Below are 24,361 nucleotides of genomic sequence, written 5' to 3' on the forward strand. Positions count from 1 at the left end.
ACATACACAAACACACACACACACACACACACACACACACACACACACACACACACACACACACACACACACACACACACACACACACACAAACACACACACACACACTTATATACAACAGGCCAAGTGTCTAATCGACATGTGCCTAGGACAAAATGGTAACTAACACACACACACACACACACACACACACACACCCGTAAGGCACCCCAGTTTCGAGCAGTCACTCTACCCTCATCCTTCTCTTCCGCTCCCCTCCCCTCCCTCACCTCCCCTTCCCTTCTAATCCCATTACACACACACACCCACAACCTTAAAGCTCCCCGGTTTCTAGGGGTCACTCTACCCTCATCCTTCTCTCCCCCTCCCCTCCTCCCCCTTAATCCCATCCCTCTCTCTCACACACATACACACACACATACACAAGCACACATACACTTGACACATACACATACTCCCCCTCCCCCTAACCATTTAACCCCCCTCCCCCAAACCATCTATCCCCCCCTCCCCCAACCATCTCTCCCCTTCCAAAAACCATCCTCCCTCTCCCCCATAACCATCCATCCCCTCCCCCTAACCATCTTTTCCCCTCCCCCTAACCATCTCTCCGCCTTCTGTGGTGCAATAGGGCAACCAAGAACTAGGATGAGAGCCAATAGTCTGATGGATGAATCTGGGAGGGAGGATTGGGAGGCAGAGCTCAAAAAAGGGAGGAAGACTGGGGAAGGAGGCTAGATGAGCTTGCAAGGAAGATGGAGGAGAGGTTAGCAGCAGAGTGCAGAAGGTGAGAGCAACATGCCACAGTAGCAGAAGCCAAGATGCAGAGATTAGAAGAGGAGCTGAGAAATCTAAAACAGCCTAGAGATAAAGATAATACAGAAGTGGCATCAGGAATGTTTATATCAGACACAGACAAAGGGTCTGGAGAGAGCATGGAACCTAAACTGTATGCAAAGGTCCTGTCAAAGCCACAAGGGGCCAAAACAAAGACAGGGAGCACACTAGGACAGTATGAGAGGTCAGAAGACATTGAAGGAACTAGGACATATGCAGAGACTTTATAAGACACTTGTGGGGGCCAGAAACAGGTGAGCAGAAAAGACAAACCAATGAGCATAGGGGCCACAGTTAGGGAAGGGACTGAAGGAAGGAACACTCCACTGATAGGAACTAAAACACCTCAGAGGATGCAATGGGAGTCACAGTGGGAGGAGGAAAGGGAGAGATCAGCTTTTGTCTATGGGCTAGAGGAAGCTGAAGGGGAAACCTATGATGAAAGAAAACAGGAGAAAAAAGCGATTGAAGGTATCATGAAGGTGATAGGAGAGGCAGACATAACCCAGGTGACAAATTTTTGGAGAATCGGGTGGTTCACAAAGAGAAGGAAACGGACTCTCAAAGTAATTTTCAAGGCAGAATCAACTCGAACCATGATCCTGCAGGAGAAAGCATGGCTGAGAGGCAAACAGGAGTTCAAGAGTGTGTACTTCGATCGAGATAGAACACAGGAGGAAAGGATGATACTGAAAGAGAGAGTGCAAAAACGAAAGTAGGAATGGGAGGAAATGACAAAGAAGAGCAGAATAACCCAGGTACAGGTGGAAGGACAAGCACACACCCCAGAAACACCTGCAGAAGGACTCCAATCACAACACCCCTAAGGCAACTGAACAATCTAAACCAACAAACACACACTGATCCCTCTGTTCCCACCCCTAGCACCACGAACCTTACCCTTACAGCAACCCCCTATGGGAGCTCTTCTTCCACCACCACTGCAACCCCCCACAGGCCCCCACCAGGGCTCCTGCTCTCCCAACCCCAGTATTCCCCCAGGACCACAGTTACAGTATTAGAACAGAAGTTGTAGGTTTGGTACACAAATGCGGAAGGATTAACGAATAAATATGAGGAATAGCAAGAAAGAATCAATGAGAAATCCCCCGACATCATAGCAGTTACAGAAACAAAACTCACTGAGACAATAACAGATGCAATCTTCCCACCAGGATATCAGATCATGAGGAAAGATAGAAGGGGCAGAGGGGGAGGAGGGGTTGCACTGCTCATAAAAAACCGATGGAAATTCGAGAAAATGGGAGGCATAGACGAGACTGGAGAAAGGGACTACATAGTAGGTACACTTTAGTCTGGGGAGCACAAGGTGGTCATTGCAGTGATGTATAATCCACCACAGAAATGCAGGAGGTCAAGAGGAGAATATGAAGAGAGCAACAGAGCAATGGTGGACACACTTGCTGAGGTGGCAAGATGAGCTCACTCGAGCATAGCAAAGTTGCTGGTTATGGGTGATTTCAACCACAGGGAGATTGACTGGGAAAATCTGGAGCCACATGTGGGTTCCAAAATATGGAGAGCCAAGATGTTGGATGTGGTGCTGGAAAACCTTATGCATCAACATGTTAAGGACACTACCAGAGTGAGAGGGGAAGACAAACCAGCAAGATTAGACCTTGTGTTCACTCTGGGCAGTTCAGACATTAAGGACACCACATATGAGAGTCCCCTAGAAGCTAGTGACCACGTGGTTCTGTGCTTTGAATACATAGTAGAGTTGCAAGTGGAGAGAGTAACAGGAGTTGAATGGGAAAAGCCAGACTATAAAAGAAGGGACTACATAGGTTTGTGGAACTTCCTGCAGGAGGTTCCGTGGGACAGAGAACTGGCAGGAAAGCCAGTAAATGAAATGATAGAATATGTAACAACAAAATGCAAGGAGGCAGTGGAAAGGTTTATTCCCAAGGGCAACAGAAACAATGGAAAGACCAGAACGAACCCCTGGTTTACCCGACGGCTTAAGGAGGCAAAAACTAAGTGCAATAGAGAATGGAAAAAGTACAGAAGGCAGAGAACACATGAAAATAGGGAGATTAGTCGCAGAGCCAGGAACGAGTATGCACAGGTAAGGAGGGAGGCCCAGCAACAGTATGAAAATAACATAGCATCGAAAGTCAAGACTGACCCAAAACTGTTGTATAGCCACATCAAGAGGAAGACAACAGTCAAAGACCAGATGATCAGACTAAGGACAGAAGGTGGAGAACTCACAAGAAATGATCAGGAGGTATGTGAGGAGCTAAACAGGAGATTTAAGAAAGTTTTTACAGTAGAGACATGAAGGGTTCTGGGAAGACAGCACAGAAGGGAACATCAAGAGGGAAAATACCAACAAGTGTTGGATGACATACGAACAACCGAGGAGGAGGTGCAGAACCTGCTAAGTGAACTTGATGCCTCAAAGGCGATGGGACCGGACAACATCTCCCCGTGGGTCCTTAGAGAAGGAGCAGAGATGCTGTGCGTGCCCCTAACCACAATCTTGAACACATCTCTTGAAACTGGGCAACTACCTGAGATATGGAAGATGGCAAATATAGTCCCCATATTTAAGAAACGAGGCACTAAACTACAGACCTGTGTCTCTGACATGTATAGTATGCAAAGTCATGGAGGAGATTACCAGGAGGAGAGTGGTGGAACACCTGGAACGGAACAAGATTATAAATGAAAACCAGCATGGATTCATGGAAGGCAAATCCTGTGTCACAAACCTTCTGGAGTTTTATGACAAGGTAACAGAAGTAAGAGACGAAAGAGAGGGGTGGGTTGATTGCATTTTCCTGGACTGCAGGAAGGCCTTTGACACAGTTCCTCACAAGAGATTAGTGGAGAAGCTGGAGGATCAGGCGCATATAACAGGGAGAGCACTGCAATGGATCAGGGAATACCTGACAGGGAGGCAACAACGAGTCATGGTACGTGAAGAGGTATCACAGTGGGCGCCTGTGACGGGCGGGGTTCCACAGGGGTCAGTTCTAGGACCAGTGCTACTTTTGATATATGCAAACGACATGATGGAAGGAATAGACTCAGAAGTGTCCCTATTCGCAGATGATGTGAAGTTGATGAGAAGAATTAAATCGGATGAAGATGAGGCAGGACTGCAAAGAAACCTGGACAGGCTGGATACGTGGTCCAGAAACTGGCTACTCGAATCCAACCCTGCCAAATGCAAAGTCATGAAGATTGTGGAGAGGCAAAGAAAACCGCAGAGTATAAGCTAAGTGGACAAAGACTACAGACTTCACTCAGGGAGAAAGATCTTAGGGTGACCATAACACCGAGCACGTCACCGGAGGCACACATCAACCAAATAAGTGCTGCAGCACACGGGCGCCTGGCAAACCTGAGAATAGCGTTCCGATACCTTAATAAGGAATCGTTCAAGACACTGTACACTGTGTATGTTAGACCCATACTGGAGTATGCAGCACCAGTCTGGAACCCACACCTGGTCAAGCACGGCAAAAAGTTAGAGAAAGTACAAAGGTTTGCAACAAGGCTAGTTCCAGAGCTCAGGGGAATGTCGTACGAGGAAAGATTGAGGGAAATCAGACTGACGACACTGGAGGACAGAAGGGTCAGGGGAGACATGATAATGACATACAAGATACTGTGGGGAATAGACAAGGTGGACAGAGACAGGATGTCCCAGAGAGGAGACACAGAAACAAGGGGTCACAATTGGAAGCTGAAGACTCAGACGAGTCACAGAGACGTTAGGAAGTATTTCTTCAGTCATAGAGTCGTCAGGAAGTGAAATAGCCTAGCAAGTGAAGTAGTGGAGGCAGAAACCATACATAGTTTTAAGAAGAGGTATGACAAAGCTCAGGAAGCAGAGAGGGAGAGGACCTAGTAGCGATCAGTGAAGAGGCAGGGCCAGGAGCTGAGTCTCGACCCCTGCAGCCACAATTAGGTGAGTACACATGACAAACAGCCAGTGAGAAAACTGACCACGCAAATCCTCCCTCCCTCTCTCTCTCTCTCTCTCTCTCTCTCTCTCTCTCTCTCTCTCTCTCTCTCTCTCTCTCTCTCTCTCTCTCTCACTCTCTCTCTCTCTCTCTCTCTCTCTCTCTCTCTCTCTCTCTCTCTCTCTCTCTCTCTCTCTCTCTCTCTCTCTCTCTCTCTCTCTCTCTCTCTCTCTCTCTCAACCTCTCTACCTCTCCATCTTTCTCCCTCTCCTATCCCTCTCTCACTTCCCTTCTTTTTCTCTCTCTCCCCTTCTCGTTCTCTCTATATTTCACCCCTCTACCATCCGCCAATCTACCTCCCTCTCTTTTCTTCTCCACCCTCCATTCACCTTCCATTCTCCCTCTTTTTTTTTTTTTTTTTTTTTTTTTTTTTTTTTTTTTTTTTTTTTACACAGGGTTTGACAAGGTTAAGGATCCTAGCTTTATTGACAGCTATTTACAGGTTAAGATTCCTAACTTTATTGGCAAGCTAAGAGGCTATTACCTACATCAGCTCATTTGGAAAGCATTTTTATTGTTATGAGACATACAAGTAGGGAACAGGATGAAGTTGGAGCCATCTGTGGGCCAGCATTTTCATTTGATCAACTGACGTTATCTCGTTGACATCATTATGCTGTACGAGTGTGTTCCATACTCGAGTCATCCTGGGTATGTATGATCTCAGATGGAGTGATGTTCTGGAGAAGGGTACAGCCAGAGTGAAGTTGCTGCTTTCTGCCCGTCTTGTGGCATAAAAGCTTGTTTCACGCTGTCCTCGAAGTGGATCCAAGTGTGGTATTTTGACAATATTGGCCTTGTACATAACAGTAAGGCCACCCACATCCCTCCTATGTTGAAGGCTCTGCTGAAATGACAGATCTATCCAGGATGGGTCCAGGCGAGAGATGAGACGTCTTGCTCTGTTCTCTACTCTGTCAACAGTCGCAGATGAGAGGGGGCAGGCAAACCAAGAAAGTGGAGCATACTCAAGGTGTGAGCGTACTTGTGCCTCATGCAGGATCTTGCAACCCCTACTGTCAAGCAGATGCGAGATACGGCGAAGTGCTGTAAGCTTCCTGGCTGCCTTGTTTGCAAGATTTACAACATGGTTCTTCATGGTTAGTTTGGAGTCAAATTTCACCCCAAGGATATCAACTTCTTCTCCAGGTGCCAACATCGTCCCATTCATCCTTACTACTGCACCAGCATTACCATCATGGTGCCTAGAGACGATCTCTCTCTCTCTCTCTCTCTCTCTCTCTCTCTCTCTCTCTCTCTCTCTCTCTCTCTCTCTCTCTCTCTCTCTCTCTCTCTCTCTCTCTTTCTCTCTCTCTCTCTCTCTCTCTCTCTCTCTCTCTCTCTCTCTCTCTCTCTCTCTCTCTCTCTCTCTCTCTCTCTCTCTCTCTCTCTCTCTCTTTCTATCTATCTATCTATCTATCTATCTATCTCTCTTACCCGTCCCCCCTGGCTTACCCCTCACACCCCTCTCAACCTTAACTATCTCCCTATCATTCTCTCTCTCTCCCTCTCTCTCTCACTCTCTCTCCCCCTTTTCTATCTTTCTCTCCTCCCATCTTTCTTGTTCTCTCTGTCTCTCTCCCCCTCCCTCTATTTACCTACCAATCCATCTCCCTCTCCCTTCCTCTCCACCTTCCACCATCTTCCTTCCCTCCTCCTCCCCACTGGCTTCTCCCTCCTCCATCTCCTCCCGTACCTCTTCCCTCACCCCTCCCCACACCTTCCACCCATATATTTTCCTCCTCCTCCCCCCCAGCTTCTCCCTCTTCCATCTCCTCCCTCACCTCTTCCCTCACCCCCCACACACACTCTGAAAATACTTAAGCTTGTTTCTGGGATAAAACACATCAACTCCTATCTGTGGTAAAAAAAAATGGGTAACCAAAGAGGGCGGAAACTCAGGGGTCTGGGGGATGAACCAGGGAGAGAAGAACCTGGGAGGAAAGATTGGGAGGTGGAGCTCAAAAAAATGGAGGAGGAGTGGGAAAGGTACAGAAGGCAAAGGACCCAAGAAAATAAGGAGATTAGTCGACGAGCCAGAAACGAGTATGCACAGATACGGAGGGAGGCCCAGTGACAGTCCGAAAACGACATAGCATCGAAAGTCAAGTCTAACCCGAAACTGCTGTATGGCCACATTAGGAGGAAGACAACAGTCAAATACCAGGTGATCAGGCTGAGGAAAGAAGGTGGGGAAGCCACAAGAAACGAGCAATAGGTATGTGAGGAGCTCAACACGAGATTTAAGGAAGTATTTACTGTGGAGACAGGAAGGATTCTGGGAAGACAGAACAGAGGGGGACACCAACAAAGAATATACCAACAAGTGTTGGATGAGATACACACAACTGAGGAGGAGGTGAAAAAGCTACTAAGTAACCTTGATACCTCGGACATCATCTCCCCGTTGGACCTTAGGGAGGGAGCAGAAACGCTGTGTTTGCCACTAACCACAATCTTCAACACATCTCTTGAAACTGGGCAGCTACCTGAGGTATGGAAGACGGCAAATGTAGTTCCTATTTTTAAAAAAGGAGACAGAAAAGAGGCACTAAGCTGTTGACCAGTTTCACTGACATGTATAGTATACAAAGTCACCGAGAAGATTATAAGAAGGAGAGTGGTGGAGTACCTGGAACAGAACAAGAGTATAAACGACAAGCTGCACGGATTCATGGAAGAATAATTTTATGTCACAAACCTAGAGTTTTATGATGAAGTAACAGAAATAAGACACGAGAGAGAGGGGTGGGTTGACTGCATTTTCTATGACTGCAAGAAGGCCTTCGACACAGTTCCTCACAAGAAATTAGTGCAGAAGCTAGACGGTCAGGCGCATATAACAGGAAGGGAACTGCAATGGATCAGAGACTACCTGACAGGGAGGAAACAACGAGTCATGGTACGTGATGAGGTATCACAGTGGGCACCTGTGACGAGCAGAGTCCCACAGGGGTCGGTCCTAGGACCAGTGCTATTATTGGTATATGTGAATGACATGTTCGAAGGTATAGACTCAGAAGTGTCCCTGTTCCCAGATGATGTGAGGTTAATGAGAGGAATTAAATCAGATGAGGATCAGGCAGGGCTTCCAAGAGACCTGGATAGACTTAACACCTGGTCTGGCAACTGGCTTCTCGAATTTAACCCCGCCAAATGCAAAGTCATGAAGATCGGGGACGGGCAAAGAAGACCCCAGAAAGAGTATGGGCTAGGTGGTCAAAGGCTGCAAACCTCGCTCAAGGAGAAAGATCTTGGGATGAGTATAACACCGAGCACGTCTCCGGAAGCGCACATCAACCAGATAACTGCTGCAGTATATGGGCGCCTGGCAAACCTGAAAATAACGTTCCCATACCAGTTTGGAACCCACAGCGGGTCAAGCACGTCAAGAAATTAGATAGAGTGCAAAGGTTTGCGACAAGGTTAGTTCCAGACCTAAGGGAAATGCCCTATGAGGAAAGGTTAAGGAAAATCGGTCTGACGACACTGAAGGACAGGAGGGTTAGGGGAGACATGATAACGACATACAAAATACTGCGTGGAATAGACAAGGTGGACAGAGATAGGATGTTCCAGAGATGGGACACAGAAACAAGGGTCACACTTGGAAGTTGAAGACTCAGATGAGTCAAAGGGATGTCAGGAAATATTTCTTCAGTTATAGAGAAGTCAGGAAATGGAATAGTCTAGCATGTGATGTAGTGGAGCCAAGAACCATACATAGCTTTAAAACGAGGTATGATAAAGCTCATGGAGCAGGGAGTGAGAGGACCAAGTAGCATTCAGTGAAGAGGCGGGGCCAGGAGCTGAGTCTCGTCCCCTGCATCCACACTTACGTGAGTACACACGCACACTTACAATATGCTGTAGAATCCCACAGCACACTACCAGGCCCCCACCCCCACAGACCCCCCAGAACACGGCATTGGAGAGGAAACTGAAGGTATGGTACACCAACGCTGATGGAATAACTAATAAGTGGGAGGAGTGACACGAGAGAATCAAAGAGGCATCACCGGATATCATAGCTCTCATCCAAACCAAGCCACAGGAATGATAACAGATGCCATCTTTCAACGGGATATCAGATCCTGAGGTAAGACAGAGGGAACAGAGGGGGTAGAGGAGTGACACTGCTCATCAAAAACCAATAGGATTTTGATGACCTGGAGAGAGAAGGCAAAAGAGAAGCAAGAGACTCCATAATATGAACACTTCAATCTGGAGGTTCTAAGGTGATAATTGCAGTGATGTATAACCCACCACAGAACAGCAGGAGGCCAAGACAAGAATATGATGAGAGCAACAGCACAATGGTTGACACGCTGGCTGATGTGGCCAGAAGGGCAGGCAGGGCAAAACTACTAGCTGTGAAATTGACTGGGAAAATCTGGAGCCATATGGGGGATTCAGAAACGTGGAGGGCTAAGATGATGGAGCTATTACTGGAAAGCCTCGTGCATCAACACGTTACGGACACTACCAGAAAGAGAGGAGAGGATGAACCAGCATGACTGGGCCTAGTAATCACATTGAGTAGTTCAGACATTGAGGACATCACATATGAAACGTCCCTCGGAGATAGTGATCACATGGTCCAAAGATTCGAATACGTAGTAGAGTTACAAGTGGATAGAAGCTGATAGAGCGGGATGGGAGAAGTCGAACTACAACAGAGGGGGCTACACAGGCATGAAGAATTTCCTGCATAAGGTTTAGTAAGAAAGAGAACTGGCGGGAAAATCAGTAAATGAAATGATGGAATACGTGACAGCAAAATGCAAGGAAGCAGAGAAGACGTTCGTACAGAAGATTAATAGAAGTAATGGGAAGGCCAGGACGAGCCCTTGATTCACCCGAGGGTGTAGAGAAGCCAAAACTAAGTGCACTAGACAATGGAAAAAGTATAGAAATCCAAAGATTAAGGAAAATAAGGAGATCAGTCGAAGAGCCAGAATCGAATATGCACAGATAAGGGGGGAGGCCCAGTAGCAATACGAAAAAGACATAGCAGCAAAAGCCAAATCTGAACCAAAGCTGTTGTAGTCTCATTAGGAGGAAAACAACAGTCAAGAACCAGGTAATCAGACTGAGGAAAGAAAGAGGTGAGATCACAAGAAACGACCGAGAAATATGTGAAGAGCTTAATATGAAATTTAAAGGGGTATGAACAGTGGAGACAGAAAAGACTGCAAAAAGCTTTAGTGGTGGGGCGCACCAACAAGTGCTGGACACAATAAATGCAACTTAGGAAGTGAAAAGGCTACTAGGTGAACTAGATACCTGGGTCCTGAGAGCGGGAGCAGAGGCACTGTGTGTGCCACTAACAACAATCTTCAACACATCTTTTAAAACAGGGCACCTAAATGAGGTGTGGAAGACAGCAAATGCAGTCCTAATCTTCAAGAAAGGAGATAGACACGTGTCATTAAACTACAGAGCAGTGTCACTGACAGTTATAGTATGTAAAGTCATAGATAAGATTATCAGGAGAGTGGTGGCGCACCTACAAAGGAATAAGCTTATACACGACAACCAGCACGGTTTCAGGGAAGGGAAGTACTGTGTCACAAACTTACTGGAGTTTTACGACATAGTGACAGAAGTAAGACAGGAGAGAGAAGGATGGGTGGATTGCATTATTTTGGACTGTAAGAAGTCTTTCGGCACAGTACCACACAAGAGATTAGCGCAAAAGCTAGAGGAGCATGCAGGAATAATAGGAAAAGGTCTGCAATGGATCAGAGAATACCTGACAGGTATGATAGGTATGTTATGATACGTGACGAGGTGTCAAGGTGGGCACCTGTGACGAGCGGGGTTCCACAAGGGTCCGTGCTGTTTATGGTATATGTGAATGACATGAGGGAAGGGATAGAGTCAGAAGTGTCCCTGTTTGCAGGCAATGTGGAGCTAATTCGGAGAATTCAAATGGATGAAGATCATGTAGGACTACAAGGGAATCTGAACAGCCTGCAAGCCTGGTCCAACAACTGTCTCTTGGAGTATAGTCCCAGCAAGTGCAAAGTCATGAAGATTAGTGTAGGTCAAAGAAGACCGCAGACAGAGTACAGGTTATTCTTAAAGATGCCTGGCGTGCATTTGTTGCAGCAGTTATTTGGTGGATGTGCGCCTCAAGGGATACGCTAGGTATATTAAAGGCCCCCAATGGAAATAAGTCATTTTGTCTATGTAACTGTATTTGTGTATATCTGAAAAAACTAACATACTTAATATTCACCCCAGAGTTCTTCGTCTTTTCAAAATTGCACGTACCTAAAAAAAATTCAATAAAAAATACTTCGAGTTAAGATATACTGGCGACTAGTGTTTTGCACCAGGAAGAAGAGATAATATTTATTTTTTACATGGAAACCAATTTGTTTAATGAAATTTGAAATTTAAAATTTACGTAGCTCAAAGGGAGAGCGAAGTTTTCATTTTATAACGTCCATCTACATAGAAAGTTTAAAGCTTATAAAAAGACATTATCTAATATTTATTCTGATTCCAACGATTTAAAGTTTTTTTTAACAATTTCAGTAAAATTTCAAATTTTTAACATCACAGTTAAGACATACAGAGCATCTTCCCCCTCCTGCTGGTCCTCCTCCTGCTGGTCCTCCTCCTGCTGGTCCTCCTCCTACTGGTCCTCTTCCTGCTGGTCCTCCTCCTGCTGGTCCTCCTCCTGCTGGTCCTCCTCCTGCTGGTCCTCCTCCTGCTGGTCCTCCTCCTACTGGTCCTCTTCCTGCTGGTCCTCCTCCTGCTGGTCCTCCTCCTGCTCATCCTCCTGCTGGTCCTCCTCCTCGTCCTCCTCCTCCTCCTCCTCCTCCTCCTCCTCCTCCTCCTCCTCCTCCTCCTCCTTCTCCTCCTCCTCGTCCTCCTCCTCCTCCTCCTCCTCCTCCTCCTCCTCCTCCTCCTCCTCCTCGTTCTCCTCCTCGTCCTCCTCCTCCTCCTCCTCCTCCTCCTCCTCCTCCTCCTCGTGAGATACACCAGCCAAATGTAAATCAGTATCGCTATTTATTAAAACTTTCAAATTTGTACTTTTGTAACTCAGCCACAAGACAAGTCATACCTTCAAGAAAACACAAAAGGAATAAAAACTGTAATCCCATCAAAAGATACATTCTCCAGTTATCGCACAGACTACAACGATATCATTTTTTAACTAATTTAGTCTACTGACAAATTTGCTGGCACACAAACTGATTTCAGCGGGTTCTATATTATTCATGAGATGTATCAGGTGCTAAATGTCGAAACTATTAAGAAGAGATTCATTCAAATATGTTTTATGTGATTTAATGAGAACAAAAATTCCACACTATTTTACACATAATTGGGAAATGTTGAACTACACACATGATTTTTATGATTCCGAATTAGGAAGCATTTTTTTAACGGTTGAAGCCAAGCAGTTGGGGGTGAGGAAGTTATCACAGCTATTAAAGGAACATTAGTCGTAGGGCATCCGCATATGCCAGTTGCTTCCAGAATCTTGTTCTATTTACCTTACTCCAGTGTTGAAAATTTAAAGGCAATTGGGTGAGGCATTCTCGTGTCCTCAGAGAAATAAAACGAAGAGACAGAAGAGGATGTAGAAAAACAGGCAACATGTTAATGATCCTTCTTCTTGGGGTATTTAATTAAATTTCCTTCATATTAATATTATCCAGTACTTCCCTTTGTGATATCCACTCCTATATTAATAATACTTTTTTTTTCACTAAACGTATACCTGGGAAAAATAAAACCTGAATATTTCTAACAGAATTCGACGAAAACCTGTGAGTTGCTGAATACCACCCTGTGTGACGGAGACGCCGTTGACCTCTTGAACTCTCCTGGCTGGAACTACTATGACCTACAAGATTCCCAGGATCAGGTATGTAACTCTGTATGCAGAGTCACCTAGTAAGAGCAAAGGGACAAGATCAAGAAAAAGTTAAAAGAGTGTGAGGCATGAGAGAGAACCGAGACACAGTTTAGAAGTATTGCGATTACAAAGACTTACTTGTCGGTTCTTCATATGGGAAATTTCGCAAAACAACCATAGGAGAGGGGAGTTCAATGATAGCTCTAGGTCTTTCGTGTTCCAGCAATACACTTTTTCAAAATGAATTAATGTGTTTCCCAAATGTCCTAAAAGGATTTAACTTACAAGTAGTTTATAAGAATTCTTGGACTGTTAAAAGGATGTTGACCAAGAATTCCCCCAAAACTGTGTTAGTGGTGTTTTGCAGGGTCGGGAGTAATGGGCTGCAATTTATATTATATAGAGCATACTGGCAAACCTCTTGATGTCAGGTTAGCACCACAACACTGGTACTTAATCTGAACTGCTTGAGAATCCAATGCCACATTTAACCACACAGGCTTGCAATAACCCTGGAAAACGGTCTGAAGGCAGAATTCTATATCCCAGTTCTTCTCGGCTACAAGAAAATATTTCAGAAATATCAGTTATAAAACATGATAACCTTTTGTTATATAATAGTAGCTAAAGACTGCTCAAACTTGACTCATTATTGAAGATGCTTTACATAACCTTAAGCCGGATTCTTATAGAAATGCTCCTTACTGTCTTAAATGTCGTAATTCAACACAAATAAACTGAGGTTAACTTAGGCACAAAAAAATTATGCTTTGGTTTCTGCTTGTCTGTCTTCTCTTTGTGTGCTGAACAGTTGTGTTCTATTGTTTTCATCATTTATAGACACAGTACCTTAAACCTCTGACTTAAGGATTCCCACTCGTTCTTATGTTACTGCCCACCATCCATTATTTCATTTCCCATTTTTCTGGATAGATAGCAATTACTAAGCAATATCTATTTATTTTTTTTGTCTGCAGGCTTAGATCAAACTGACTAATGACCTGGAAACCTATATAGATGAATATTTCGTTGGTAATTGGAAAACACATATTGGAGAAAAATCCAATTGCTATGAAAATTTTCATAACAATGAATAAGATTTCCCACAAATAACAGAAAAGTACATTCACAAGTTTATAATATATATATACAAATTCCAAACTGAAAGTAAGTCTAAATTTGCAAAAAAAAAAAAATCGAGTAGGTACCCCATCGCAAACTACTGTTAGATACGACCGAGCATGGTAGAGGAGAAACTTTATGCCTCGATGAATGACTGTTTCACAAATAGGAAACAGTAGCAAAAAGTAAAGAGTGGAGTTCCTCAGGGATCGATTTTTGGTTCCATTCATTTCGGTGTTCATAAATTATCTTGATATAGGGCAAACATCTACTGCAAGATGACAAAATATGTGGATAACAAACTTGAAAAAAAATCTAGCATTCACAGTAAACTGAGTTTTCAGAGTGATCGTGACAATTTAGCACAGTGGTCCATGACTTTAAAAATGAGTGTTAATGTTGACTAGGGCAAAGTAAAACATTTTAAGATATAAAGAATAAAAGGCACAATACCGTGACTGGAACAATAAACAAACAACCGGCACATAGGAGACATGAGCTCAAGACGTTTCTGTCAGATTTGGACCATCATCTAGTTGTCACAAGTTACAGTCTCCTATGTGCGAGTTATAATAATGTCCAACATTATAAAATGCTCACTAACAAACTATCCAAAAACATTGACGGAAATTACCATGGAGTAATCAAAAGCAACATCAAGAGTACCGATCAGTGCCATTATGAGATCAGCAAAACAAGTGTTTCAAGGCTAGAAATTTTTAATATCACACTGGTGAGGGTGCAGAGATGGGTAACCAGACAGAGAGAGAGAGAGAGAGAGAGAGAGAGAGAGAGAGAGAGAGAGAGAGAGAGAATCACAGTCTCTGAAGAAAGATTCTCAAAGCACTTAACTCTTTTCTCTCGTAGAAAACTGAGGACACGAAAAGATTTCATTCAGGCCTTAATATATTGAATAGATTTGGTATACTCAAAACATGAAAATTGATTTAAATTGCAAATGAGATATAAACTCTAAACAATGAAACAATAATTCGAGGCAGGAGATACAACACGAATGTATGAGAGATATAACAAAAATATATTGTAGATTAGAACAAACGTCCCGCTAAAAGCTGTTGGGGCGATGAAAAAGCAGTCTTGCAAGCATGCGTTTTAGGTAGATCCTGTGCTGGGGGATCCTGAAATTAACGGATTCCTAATAAATGTTAGGCAACTACATCATGACGATCAGCAATGAACCACTCAAGTTAATACAGTTTTAGAATAGGATTTAGTGATAGGTACTGTAGAAGTCCTAGCAGTGGACCACGTCTACTACACCATAAACAAGTAAAACTAGCAGTAACTAGAAGTGTCACAAAGGTTTCAACTAGGAGTTCAACCACTGATAACACAGCTGTGTGAGTGATGGTGGAAAAATATGAGTAGTAACTGTAGGAACAATAATTTGTGTGGACCTCCTTGTGTGAGCCTCCTTGTGTGGACCTCCTTGTGTGAGCCTCCTTGTGTGGGCTTCCATGTGTGGGCCTCCTTGTGTGGGCTTCCATGTGTGGGCCTCCTTGTGTGGGCTTCCTTGTGTGGGCTTCCTTGTGTGGGCTTCCTTGTGTGGGCTTCCATGTGTGGGCCTCCTTGTGTGGGCTTCCTTGTGTGGACCTCCTTGTGTGGGCCTCCTTGTGTGGGCTTCCTTGTGTGGGCTTCCTTGTGTGGGCTTCCTTGTGTGGGCTTCCATGTGTGGGCTTCCTTGTGTGGGCTTCCATGTGTGGGCCTCCTTGTGTGGGCTTCCTTGTGTGGGCTTCCTTGTGTGGGCTTCCATGTGTAGGCCTCCTTGTGTGGGCTTCCTTGTGTGGGCTTCCATGTGTGGGCCTCCTTGTGTGGGCTTCCTTGTGTGGGCTTCCTTGTGTGGGCTTCCATGTGTAGGCCTCCTTGTGTGGGCTTCCTTGTGTGGGCTTCCTTGTGTGGGCTTCCATGTGTAGGCCTCCTTGTGTGGGCTTCCTTTTGTGGGCTTCCATGTGTGGGCCTCCTTGTGTGGGCTGCCTTGTGTGGGCTTCCTTGAGTGGGCCTCCTTGTGTGAGCCTCCTTGTGTGAGCCTCCTTGTGTGGGCTTCCTTGTGTGGGCCTCCGTGTGTGTGCCTCATTGTGTGGGCTTCCTTGTGTGGGCTTCCTTGTGTGGGCCTCCTTGTGTGAGCCTCTTTGTGTGAGCCTCCTTGTGTGGGCTTCCTTGTGTGGACCTCCTTGTGTGGGCTTCCTCGTGTGGACCTCCTTGTGTGGGCCTCCTTGTGTGAGCCTCCTTGTGTGGACCTCCTTGTGTGGGCTTCCTTGTGTGGGCCTCCTTGTGTGGGCCTCCTTGTGTGGGCATCCTTGTGTGGGCTTCCTTCTGTGGGCCTCCTTGTGTGAGCCTCCTTGTGTGAGCCTCCTTGTGTGGGCTTCCTTGTGTGAGCCTCCTTGTGTGGGCCTCCTTGTGTGGGCTTCCTTGTGTGGGCTTCCTTGTGTGGGCTTCCTTGTGTGGGCTTCCTTGTGTGGGCCTCCTTGTGTGGGCCTCCTTGTGTGGACCTCCTTGTGTGGGCTTCCTTGTGTGAGCCTCCTTGTGTGGGCTTCCTTGTGTGAGCCTCCTTGTGTGAGCCTCCTTGTGTGGGCTTCCTTGTGTGAGCCTCCTTGTGTGAGCCTCCTTGTGTGGGCTTCCTCGTGTGAGCCTTCTTGTGTGAGCCTCCTTGTGTGGGCCTCCTTGTGAGGGCTTCCATGTGTGGGCCTCCATGTGTGAGCCCAATTGTGTGGGCCTCCTTGTGTGGGCTTTAACGTGTGGGCCTCCTTGTATGGGCTTCCTTGTGTGGACCTTCTTGTGTGAGCCTCCTTGTGTGGGCCTCCTTGTGTGGGCTTCCTTGTATGGACCTCCTTGTGTGGGTTTCCATGTGTGGGCCTCCTTGTGTGAGCCTCCTTGTGTGAGCCTCCTTGTGTGGGCCTCCTTGTGTGGGCTTCCTTGTGTAGGCCTCCTTGTGTGGGCTTCCTTGTGTGGGCCTCCTTGTGTGGGCTTAATTGTGTGAGCCTCCTTGTGTGGGCCTCCTTTTGTGGACCTCCTTGAGTGGGCCTCCTTGTGTGAGCTTCCATGTGTGGGCCTCCTTGTGTGGGCTTCAATGTGTGGGCCTCCTTGTGTGGGCTTCCTTGTGTGGACCTCCTTGTGTGGGCTTCCTTGTGTGGGCCTCCTTGTGTGGGCTTCCTTGTGTGGACCTCCTTGTGTGGGCCTCCTTGTGTGGGCCTCCTTGTGTGGGCTTCCTTGTTTGAGCTTCCTTGTGTGAGCCTCCTTGTGTGGGCCTCCTTGTGTGGACTTCCTTGTTTGGACCTCCTTGTGTGAGCCTCCTTGTGTGGGCTTCCTTGTGTGGGCCTCCTTGTATGGGCTTCCTTTTGTGAGCCTCTTTGTGTGGGCTTCCTTGTGTGGACCTCCTCGTGAGAGCCTCCTTGTGTGGATCTCCTTGTGTGAGCCTCCTTGTGTAGGCTTCCATGTGTGGGCCTCCTTGTGTGGGCTTCCTTGTGTGGACCTCCTTGTGTGGGTTTCCTTGTGTGGGCCTCCTTTTGTGGGCTTCCTTGTGTGGATCTCCTTGTGTGGGCCTCCTTGTGTGGGCCTCCTTGTGTGGGCTTCCTTGTTTGAGCTTCCTTGTGTGAGCCTCCTTGTGTGGGCCTCCTTGTGTGGACTTCCTTGTTTGGACCTCCTTGTGTGAGCCTCCTTGTGTGGGCTTCCTTGTGTGGGCCTCCTTGTATGGGCTTCCTTTTGTGAGCCTCCTTGTGTGGGCTTCCTTGTGTGGACCTCCTCGTGTGAGCCTCCTTGTGTGGATCTCCTTGTGTGGGCCTCCTTGTGTGGGCTTCCTTGTGTGGATCTCCTTGTGTGGGCCTCCTTGTGTGGGCCTCCTTGTGTGGGCTTCCTTGTTTGAGCATCCTTGTGTGAGCCTCCTTGTGTGGGCCTCCTTGTATGGACTTCCTTGTTTGGACCTCCTTGTGTGAGCCTCCTTGTGTGGGCTTCCTTGTGTGGGCCTCCTTGTATGGGCTTCCTTTTGTGAGCCTCCTTGTGTGGGCTTCCTTGTGTGGACCTCCTCGTGTGAGCCTCCTTGTGTGGATCTCCTTGTGTGAGCCTCCTTGTGTGGGCTTCCTTGTGTGGACCTTTTTGTGTGGGCTTCCTTGTGTTGGCCTCCTTGTGTGGGCTTCCTTGTGTGGGCATCCTTCTTTGGGCTTCCTTGTGTGGACCTTCTTGTGTGGGCCTACTTGTGTGGACCTGCTTGTTTGAGCCTCCTTGTGTGGGCTTCCATGTGTGGGCCTCCTTGTGTGAGCCACCTTGTGTGGGCCTCCTTGTGTGGGCTTCCTTGTGTGGACCTCCTTGTGTGGGCTTCCTTGTGTGAGCCTCCTTGTGTGAGCCTCCTTGTGAGGGCTTCCTTGTGTGAGCCTTCTTGTGTGAGCCTCCTTGTGTGGGCCTCCTTGTGAGGGCTTCCATGTGTGGGCCTCCTTGTATGAGCCTAATTGTGTGGGCCTCCTTGTGTGGGCTTCAATGTGTGGGCCTCCTTGTATGGGCTTCCTTGTGTGGACCTTCTTGTGTGAGCCTCCATGTGTGGGCCTCCTTGTGTGGCTTCCTTGTGTGGACCTCCTTGTTTGGGTTTCCATGTGTGGGCCTCCTTGTGTGGGCTTCCTTGTGTGGGCCTCCTTGTGTGGGCTTAATTGTGTGAGCCTCCTTGTGTGGGCCTCCTTGTGTGGACCTCCTTGAGTGGGCCTCCTTGTGTGAGCCTCCTTGTGTGGGCCTCCTTGTGTGGGCTTCCATGTGTGGGCCTCCTTGTGTGGGCTTAGTTGTGTGGACCTCCTTGTGTGGGCTTCCTTGTGAGGACCTCCTTGTGTGGGCTTCCTTGTGTGGACCTCCTTGTGTGGGCTTCCTTGTGTGGGCCACCTTGTGTGGGCTTCCTTGTGTGGACCTACTTGTGTGGGCCTCCTTGTGTGGGCCTCCTTGTGTGGGCTTCCTTGTTTGAGCTTCCTTGCGTGAGCCTCCTTGTGTGGGCCTCCTTGTGTGGACTTCCTTGTTTGGACCTGCTTGTGTGAGCCTCCTTGTGTGGGCTTCCTTGTGTGGGCCTCCTTGTATGGGCTTCCTTGTGTGAGCCTCCTTGTGTGGGCTTCCTTGTGTGGACCTCCTCGTGTGAGCCTCCTTGTGTGGACCTCCTTGTGTGAGCCTCCTTGTATGGGCTTCTTTGTGTGGACCTTTTTGTGTGGGCTTCCTTGTGTTGGCCTCCTTGTGTGGGCTTCCTTGTGTGGGCCTCCTTGTGTGGGCCTCCTTGTTTGGGCTTCCTTGTGTGGACCTTCTTGTGTGGGTCTACTTGTGTGGACCTCCTTGTGTGAGCCTCCTTGTGTGGGCTTCCATGTGTGGGCCTCCTTGTGTGAGCCACCTTGTGTGGGCCTCCTTGTGTGGGCTTCCTTGTGTGAGCCTCCGAGAGTGGGCCTCCTTGTGTGGGCCTCCTTGTGTGGGCTTCCTTGTGTGGACCTCCTTGTGTGGGCTTCCTTGTGTGAGCCTCCTTGTGTGGGCTTCCTTGTGTGGACCTCCTCGTGTGAGCCTCCTTGTGTGGACATCCTTGTGTGAGCCTCCTTGTGTGGGCTTCCTTGTGTGGACCTTTTTGTGTGGGCTTCCTTGTGTGGACCTTCTTGTGTGGGCCTACTTGTGTGGACCTCCTTGTGTGAGCCTCCTTGTGTGGGCTTCTATGTGTGGGCCTCCTTGTGTGAGCCACCTTGTGTGGGCCTCCTTGTGTGGGCCTCCTTGTGTGGGCTTCCTTGTGTGGACCTCCTTGTGTGGGCTTCCTTGTGTGGGCCTCCTTGTGTGGGCTTCCTTGTGTGAGCCTCCTTGTGTGAGCCTCCTTGTGTGGGCCTCCTTGTGTGGGCTTCCTTGTGTGGACCTCCTTGTGTGGGCTTCCATGTGTGGGCCTCCTTGTGGGGGCTTCCTTTTGTGAGTCTCCTTGTGTGGGCTTCCTTGTGTGGGCCTCCTTGTTTGGGCTTCCTTGTGTGGGCTTCCTTGTGTGAGCCTCCTTGTGTGGGCTTCCTTGTGTGGGCCTCCTTGTGTGGGCTTCCTTGTGTGGACCTCCTTGTGTGAGCCTCCTTGTGTGGATCTCCTTGAGTGGGCCTCCTTGTGTGGGCCTCCTTGAGTGGGCCTCCATGTGTGGGCCTCCTTGTGGGGGCTTCCTTTTGTGAGCCTCCTTGTGTGGACTTCCTTGTGTGGGCCTCCTTGTTTGGGCTTCCTTGTGTGGGCTTCCTTGTGTGAGCCTCCTTGTGTGGGCTTCCTTGTGTGGGCCTCCTTGTGTGGACCTCCTTGTGTGGACCTCCTTGTGTGGGCCACATTGTGTGAGTCTCCTTGGTGGGCCTCCTTGTGTGGACTACATTGTGTGGGTCTCTTTGTATGCTCCTCCTTGTGTGGACCTCCTTGTATGGGCCACATTGAGTGGGTCTCCTTGGGGTGGGCCTCCTTGTGTAGGCCACATTGTGTGGATCTCCTTGTATGGGCCTCCTCGTGTGTGCCACATTGTGTGGGTCTCCTTGTGTGGGCCTCCTTGTGTGGGCCACATTGTGTGGGTCTCCATGTATGAGCCTCGTTGTGTGGGCCACATTGTGTGGGTCTCCTTGTATGGGCCTCCTTGTGTGGGCCTCCTTGTGTGGGCCACATTGTGTGGGCCTCATTGTGTGGGCCTCCATGTGTGGGCTACATTGTGTGGGTCTCATTGTGTTGGCCTTCTCCTTCTTTGAGACCTCCTTATGTAGGTTTCTGTGTGGGCCTCCTTCTTTGAGGCCTCTTTGTGTGGGTCTCATTGTGTGGGCCTCCTTGTGTGGGCCTCCTTGTGTGGGCCACATTGTGTGGGTCTCATTGTGTGGGTCTCATTGCGTGGGCCTCCTTGTGTGGGTCTCATTGTGTGGGCCTTCTCCTTCTTTGAGACCTCCTTGTGTAGGTCTCTGTGTGGGCCTCCTTGTGTGGGCTTAATTGTGTGAGCCTCCTTGTGTGGGCCTCCTTGTGTGGACCTCCTTGAGTGGGCCTCCTTGTGTGAGCCTCCTTGTGTGGGCCTCCTTGTGTGGGCTTCCATGTGTGGGCCTCCTTGTGTGGGCTTCCTTGTGTGGACCTCCTTGTGTGGGCTTCCTTGTGTGGACCTCCTTGTGTGGGCTTCCTTGTGTGGACCTCCTTGTGTGGGCTTCCTTGTGTGGGCCTCCTTGTGTGGGCTTCCTTGTGTGGACCTCCTTGTGTGGGCCTCCTTGTGTGGGCCTCCTTGTGTGGGCTTCCTTGTTTGAGCTTCCTTGTGTGAGCCTCCTTGTGTGGGCCTCCTTGTGTGGACTTCCTTGTTTGGACCTCCTTGTGTGAGCCTCCTTGTGTGGGCTTCCTTGTGTGGGCCTCCTTGTATGGGCTTCCTTTTGTGAGCCTCTTTGTGTGGGCTTCCTTGTGTGGACCTCCTCGTGTGAGCCTCCTTGTGTGGATCTCCTTGTGTGAGCCTCCTTGTGTGGGCTTCCATGTGTGGGCCTCCTTGTGTGGGCTTCCTTGTGTGGACCTCCTTGTGTGGGCTTCCTTGTGTGGGCCTCCTTTTGTGGGCTTCCTTGTGTGGATCTCCTTGTGTGGGCCTCCTTGTGTGGGCCTCCTTGTGTGGGCTTCCTTGTTTGAGCTTCCTTGTGTGAGCCTCCTTGTGTGGGCCTCCTTGTGTGGACTTCCTTGTTTGGACCTCCTTGTGTGAGCCTCCTTGTGTGGGCTTCCTTGTGTGGGCCTCCTTGTATGGGCTTCCTTTTGTGAGCCTCCTTGTGTGGGCTTCCTTGTGTGGACCTACTCGTGTGAGCCTCCTTGTGTGGATCTCCTTGTGTGGGCCTCCTTGTGTGGGCTTCCTTGTGTGGATCTCCTTGTGTGGGCCTCCTTGTGTGGGCCTCCTTGTGTGGGCTTCCTTGTTTGAGCATCCTTGTGTGAGCCTCCTTGTGTGGGCCTCCTTGTGTGGACTTCCTTGTTTGGACCTCCTTGTGTGAGCCTCCTTGTGTGGGCTTCCTTGTGTGGGCCTCCTTGTATGGGCTTCCTTTTGTGAGCCTCCTTGTGTGGGCTTCCTTGTGTGAACCTCCTCGTGTGAGCCTCCTTGTGTGGATCTCCTTGTGTGAGCCTCCTTGTGTGGGCTTCCTTGTGTGGACCTTTTTGTGTGGGCTTCCTTGTGTTGGCCTCCTTGTGTGGGCTTCCTTGTGTGGGCCTCCTTCTTTGGGCTTCCTTGTGTGGACCTTCTTGTGTGGGCCTACTTGTGTGGACCTGCTTGTGTGAGCCTCCTTGTGTGGGCTTCCATGTGTGGGCCTCCTTGTGTGAGCCACCTTGTGTGGACCTCCTTGTGTGGGCTTCCTTGTGTGGACCTCCTTGTGTGGGCTTCCTTGTGTGAGCCTCCTTGTGTGAGCCTCCTTGTGAGGGCTTCCTTGTGTGAGCCTTCTTGTGTGAGCCTCCTTGTGTGGGCCTCCTTGTGAGGGCTTCCATGTGTGGGCCTCCTTGTATGAGCCTAATTGTGTGGGCCTCCTTGTGTGGGCTTCAATGTGTGGGCCTCCTTGTATGGGCTTCCTTGTGTGGACCTTCTTGTGTGAGCCTCCATGTGTGGGCCTCCTTGTGTGGCTTCCTTGTGTGGACCTCCTTGTTTGGGTTTCCATGTGTGGGCCTCCTTGTGTGGGCTTCCTTGTGTGGGCCTCCTTGTGTGGGCTTAATTGTGTGAGCCTCCTTGTGTGGGCCTCCTTGTGTGGACCTCCTTGAGTGGGCCTCCTTGTGTGAGCCTCCTTGTGTGGGCCTCCTTGTGTGGGCTTCCATGTGTGGGCCTCCTTGTGTGGGCTTAGTTGTGTGGACCTCCTTGTGTGGGCTTCCTTGTGAGGACCTCCTTGTGTGGGCTTCCTTGTGTGGACCTCCTTGTGTGGGCTTCCTTGTGTGGGCCACCTTGTGTGGGCTTCCTTGTGTGGACCTCCTTGTGTGGGCCTCCTTGTGTGGGCCTCCTTGTGTGGGCTTCCTTGTTTGAGCTTCCTTGCGTGAGCCTCCTTGTGTGGGCCTCCTTGTGTGGACTTCCTTGTTTGGACCTCCTTGTGTGAGCCTCCTTGTGTGGGCTTCCTTGTGTGGGCCTCCTTGTATGGGCTTCCTTGTGTGAGCCTCCTTGTGTGGGCTTCCTTGTGTGGACCTCCTCGTGTGAGCCTCCTTGTGTGGACCTCCTTGTGTGAGCCTCCTTGTATGGGCTTCTTTGTGTGGACCTTTTTGTGTGGGCTTCCTTGTGTTGGCCTCCTTATGTGGGCTTCCTTGTGTGGGCCTCCTTGTGTGGGCCTCCTTGTTTGGGCTTCCTTGTGTGGACCTTCTTGTGTGGGTCTACTTGTGTGGACCTCCTTGTGTGAGCCTCCTTGTGTGGGCTTCCATGTGTGGGCCTCCTTGTGTGAGCCACCTTGTGTGGGCCTCCTTGTGTGGGCTTCCTTGTGTGAGCCTCCGAGAGTGGGCCTCCTTGTGTGGGCCTCCTTGTGTGGGCTTCCTTGTGTGGACCTCCTTGTGTGGGCTTCCTTGTGTGAGCCTCCTTGTGTGGGCTTCCTTGTGTGGACCTCCTCGTGTGAGCCTCCTTGTGTGGACATCCTTGTGTGAGCCTCCTTGTGTGGGCTTCCTTGTGTGGACCTTTTTGTGTGGGCTTCCTTGTGTGGACCTTCTTGTGTGGGCCTACTTGTGTGGACCTCCTTGTGTGAGCCTCCTTGTGTGGGCTTCTATGTGTGGGCCTCCTTGTGTGAGCCACCTTGTGTGGGCCTCCTTGTGTGGGCCTCCTTGTGTGGGCTTCCTTGTGTGGACCTCCTTGTGTGGGCTTCCTTGTGTGGGCCTCCTTGTGTGGGCTTCCTTGTGTGAGCCTCCTTGTGTGAGCCTCCTTGTGTGGGCCTCCTTGTGTGGGCTTCCTTGTGTGGACCTCCTTGTGTGGGCTTCCATGTGTGGGCCTCCTTGTGGGGGCTTCCTTTTGTGAGTCTCCTTGTGTGGGCTTCCTTGTGTGGGCCTCCTTGTTTGGGCTTCCTTGTGTGGGCTTCCTTGTGTGAGCCTCCTTGTGTGGGCTTCCTTGTGTGGGCCTCCTTGTGTGGGCTTCCTTGTGTGGACCTCCTTGTGTGAGCCTCCTTGTGTGGATCTCCTTGAGTGGGCCTCCTTGTGTGGGCCTCCTTGAGTGGGCCTCCATGTGTGGGCCTCCTTGTGGGGGCTTCCTTTTGTGAGCCTCCTTGTGTGGACTTCCTTGTGTGGGCCTCCTTGTTTGGGCTTCCTTGTGTGGGCTTCCTTGTGTGAGCCTCCTTGTGTGGGCTTCCTTGTGTGGGCCTCCTTGTGTGGACCTCCTTGTGTGGACCTCCTTGTGTGGGCCACATTGTGTGAGTCTCCTTGGTGGGCCTCCTTGTGTGGACTACATTGTGTGGGTCTCTTTGTATGCTCCTCCTTGTGTGGACCTCCTTGTATGGGCCACATTGAGTGGGTCTCCTTGGGGTGGGCCTCCTTGTGTAGGCCACATTGTGTGGATCTCCTTGTATGGGCCTCCTCGTGTGTGCCACATTGTGTGGGTCTCCTTGTGTGGGCCTCC

The 24,361-nt window shown here is 49.1% G+C and overlaps 1 protein-coding gene across 1 annotated transcript in view; it reads left to right on the forward strand.

Moving 5' to 3' along the window:
* Nucleotides 1–24,361, forward strand: part of LOC128704258 (uncharacterized) — a 153,235-nt gene that overhangs the window by 47,319 nt on the left and 81,555 nt on the right. Inside the window, exon 2 of the mRNA XM_070091744.1 lies at nucleotides 12,610–12,723. Coding sequence (XP_069947845.1) covers nucleotides 12,610–12,723 — 114 coding nt within the window. The remainder of the gene's footprint in view (nucleotides 1–12,609; nucleotides 12,724–24,361) is intronic.

Source organism: Cherax quadricarinatus, chromosome 37, assembly GCF_038502225.1.
Source record: "Cherax quadricarinatus isolate ZL_2023a chromosome 37, ASM3850222v1, whole genome shotgun sequence".
Lineage (NCBI taxonomy): Eukaryota > Metazoa > Arthropoda > Malacostraca > Decapoda > Parastacidae > Cherax > Cherax quadricarinatus.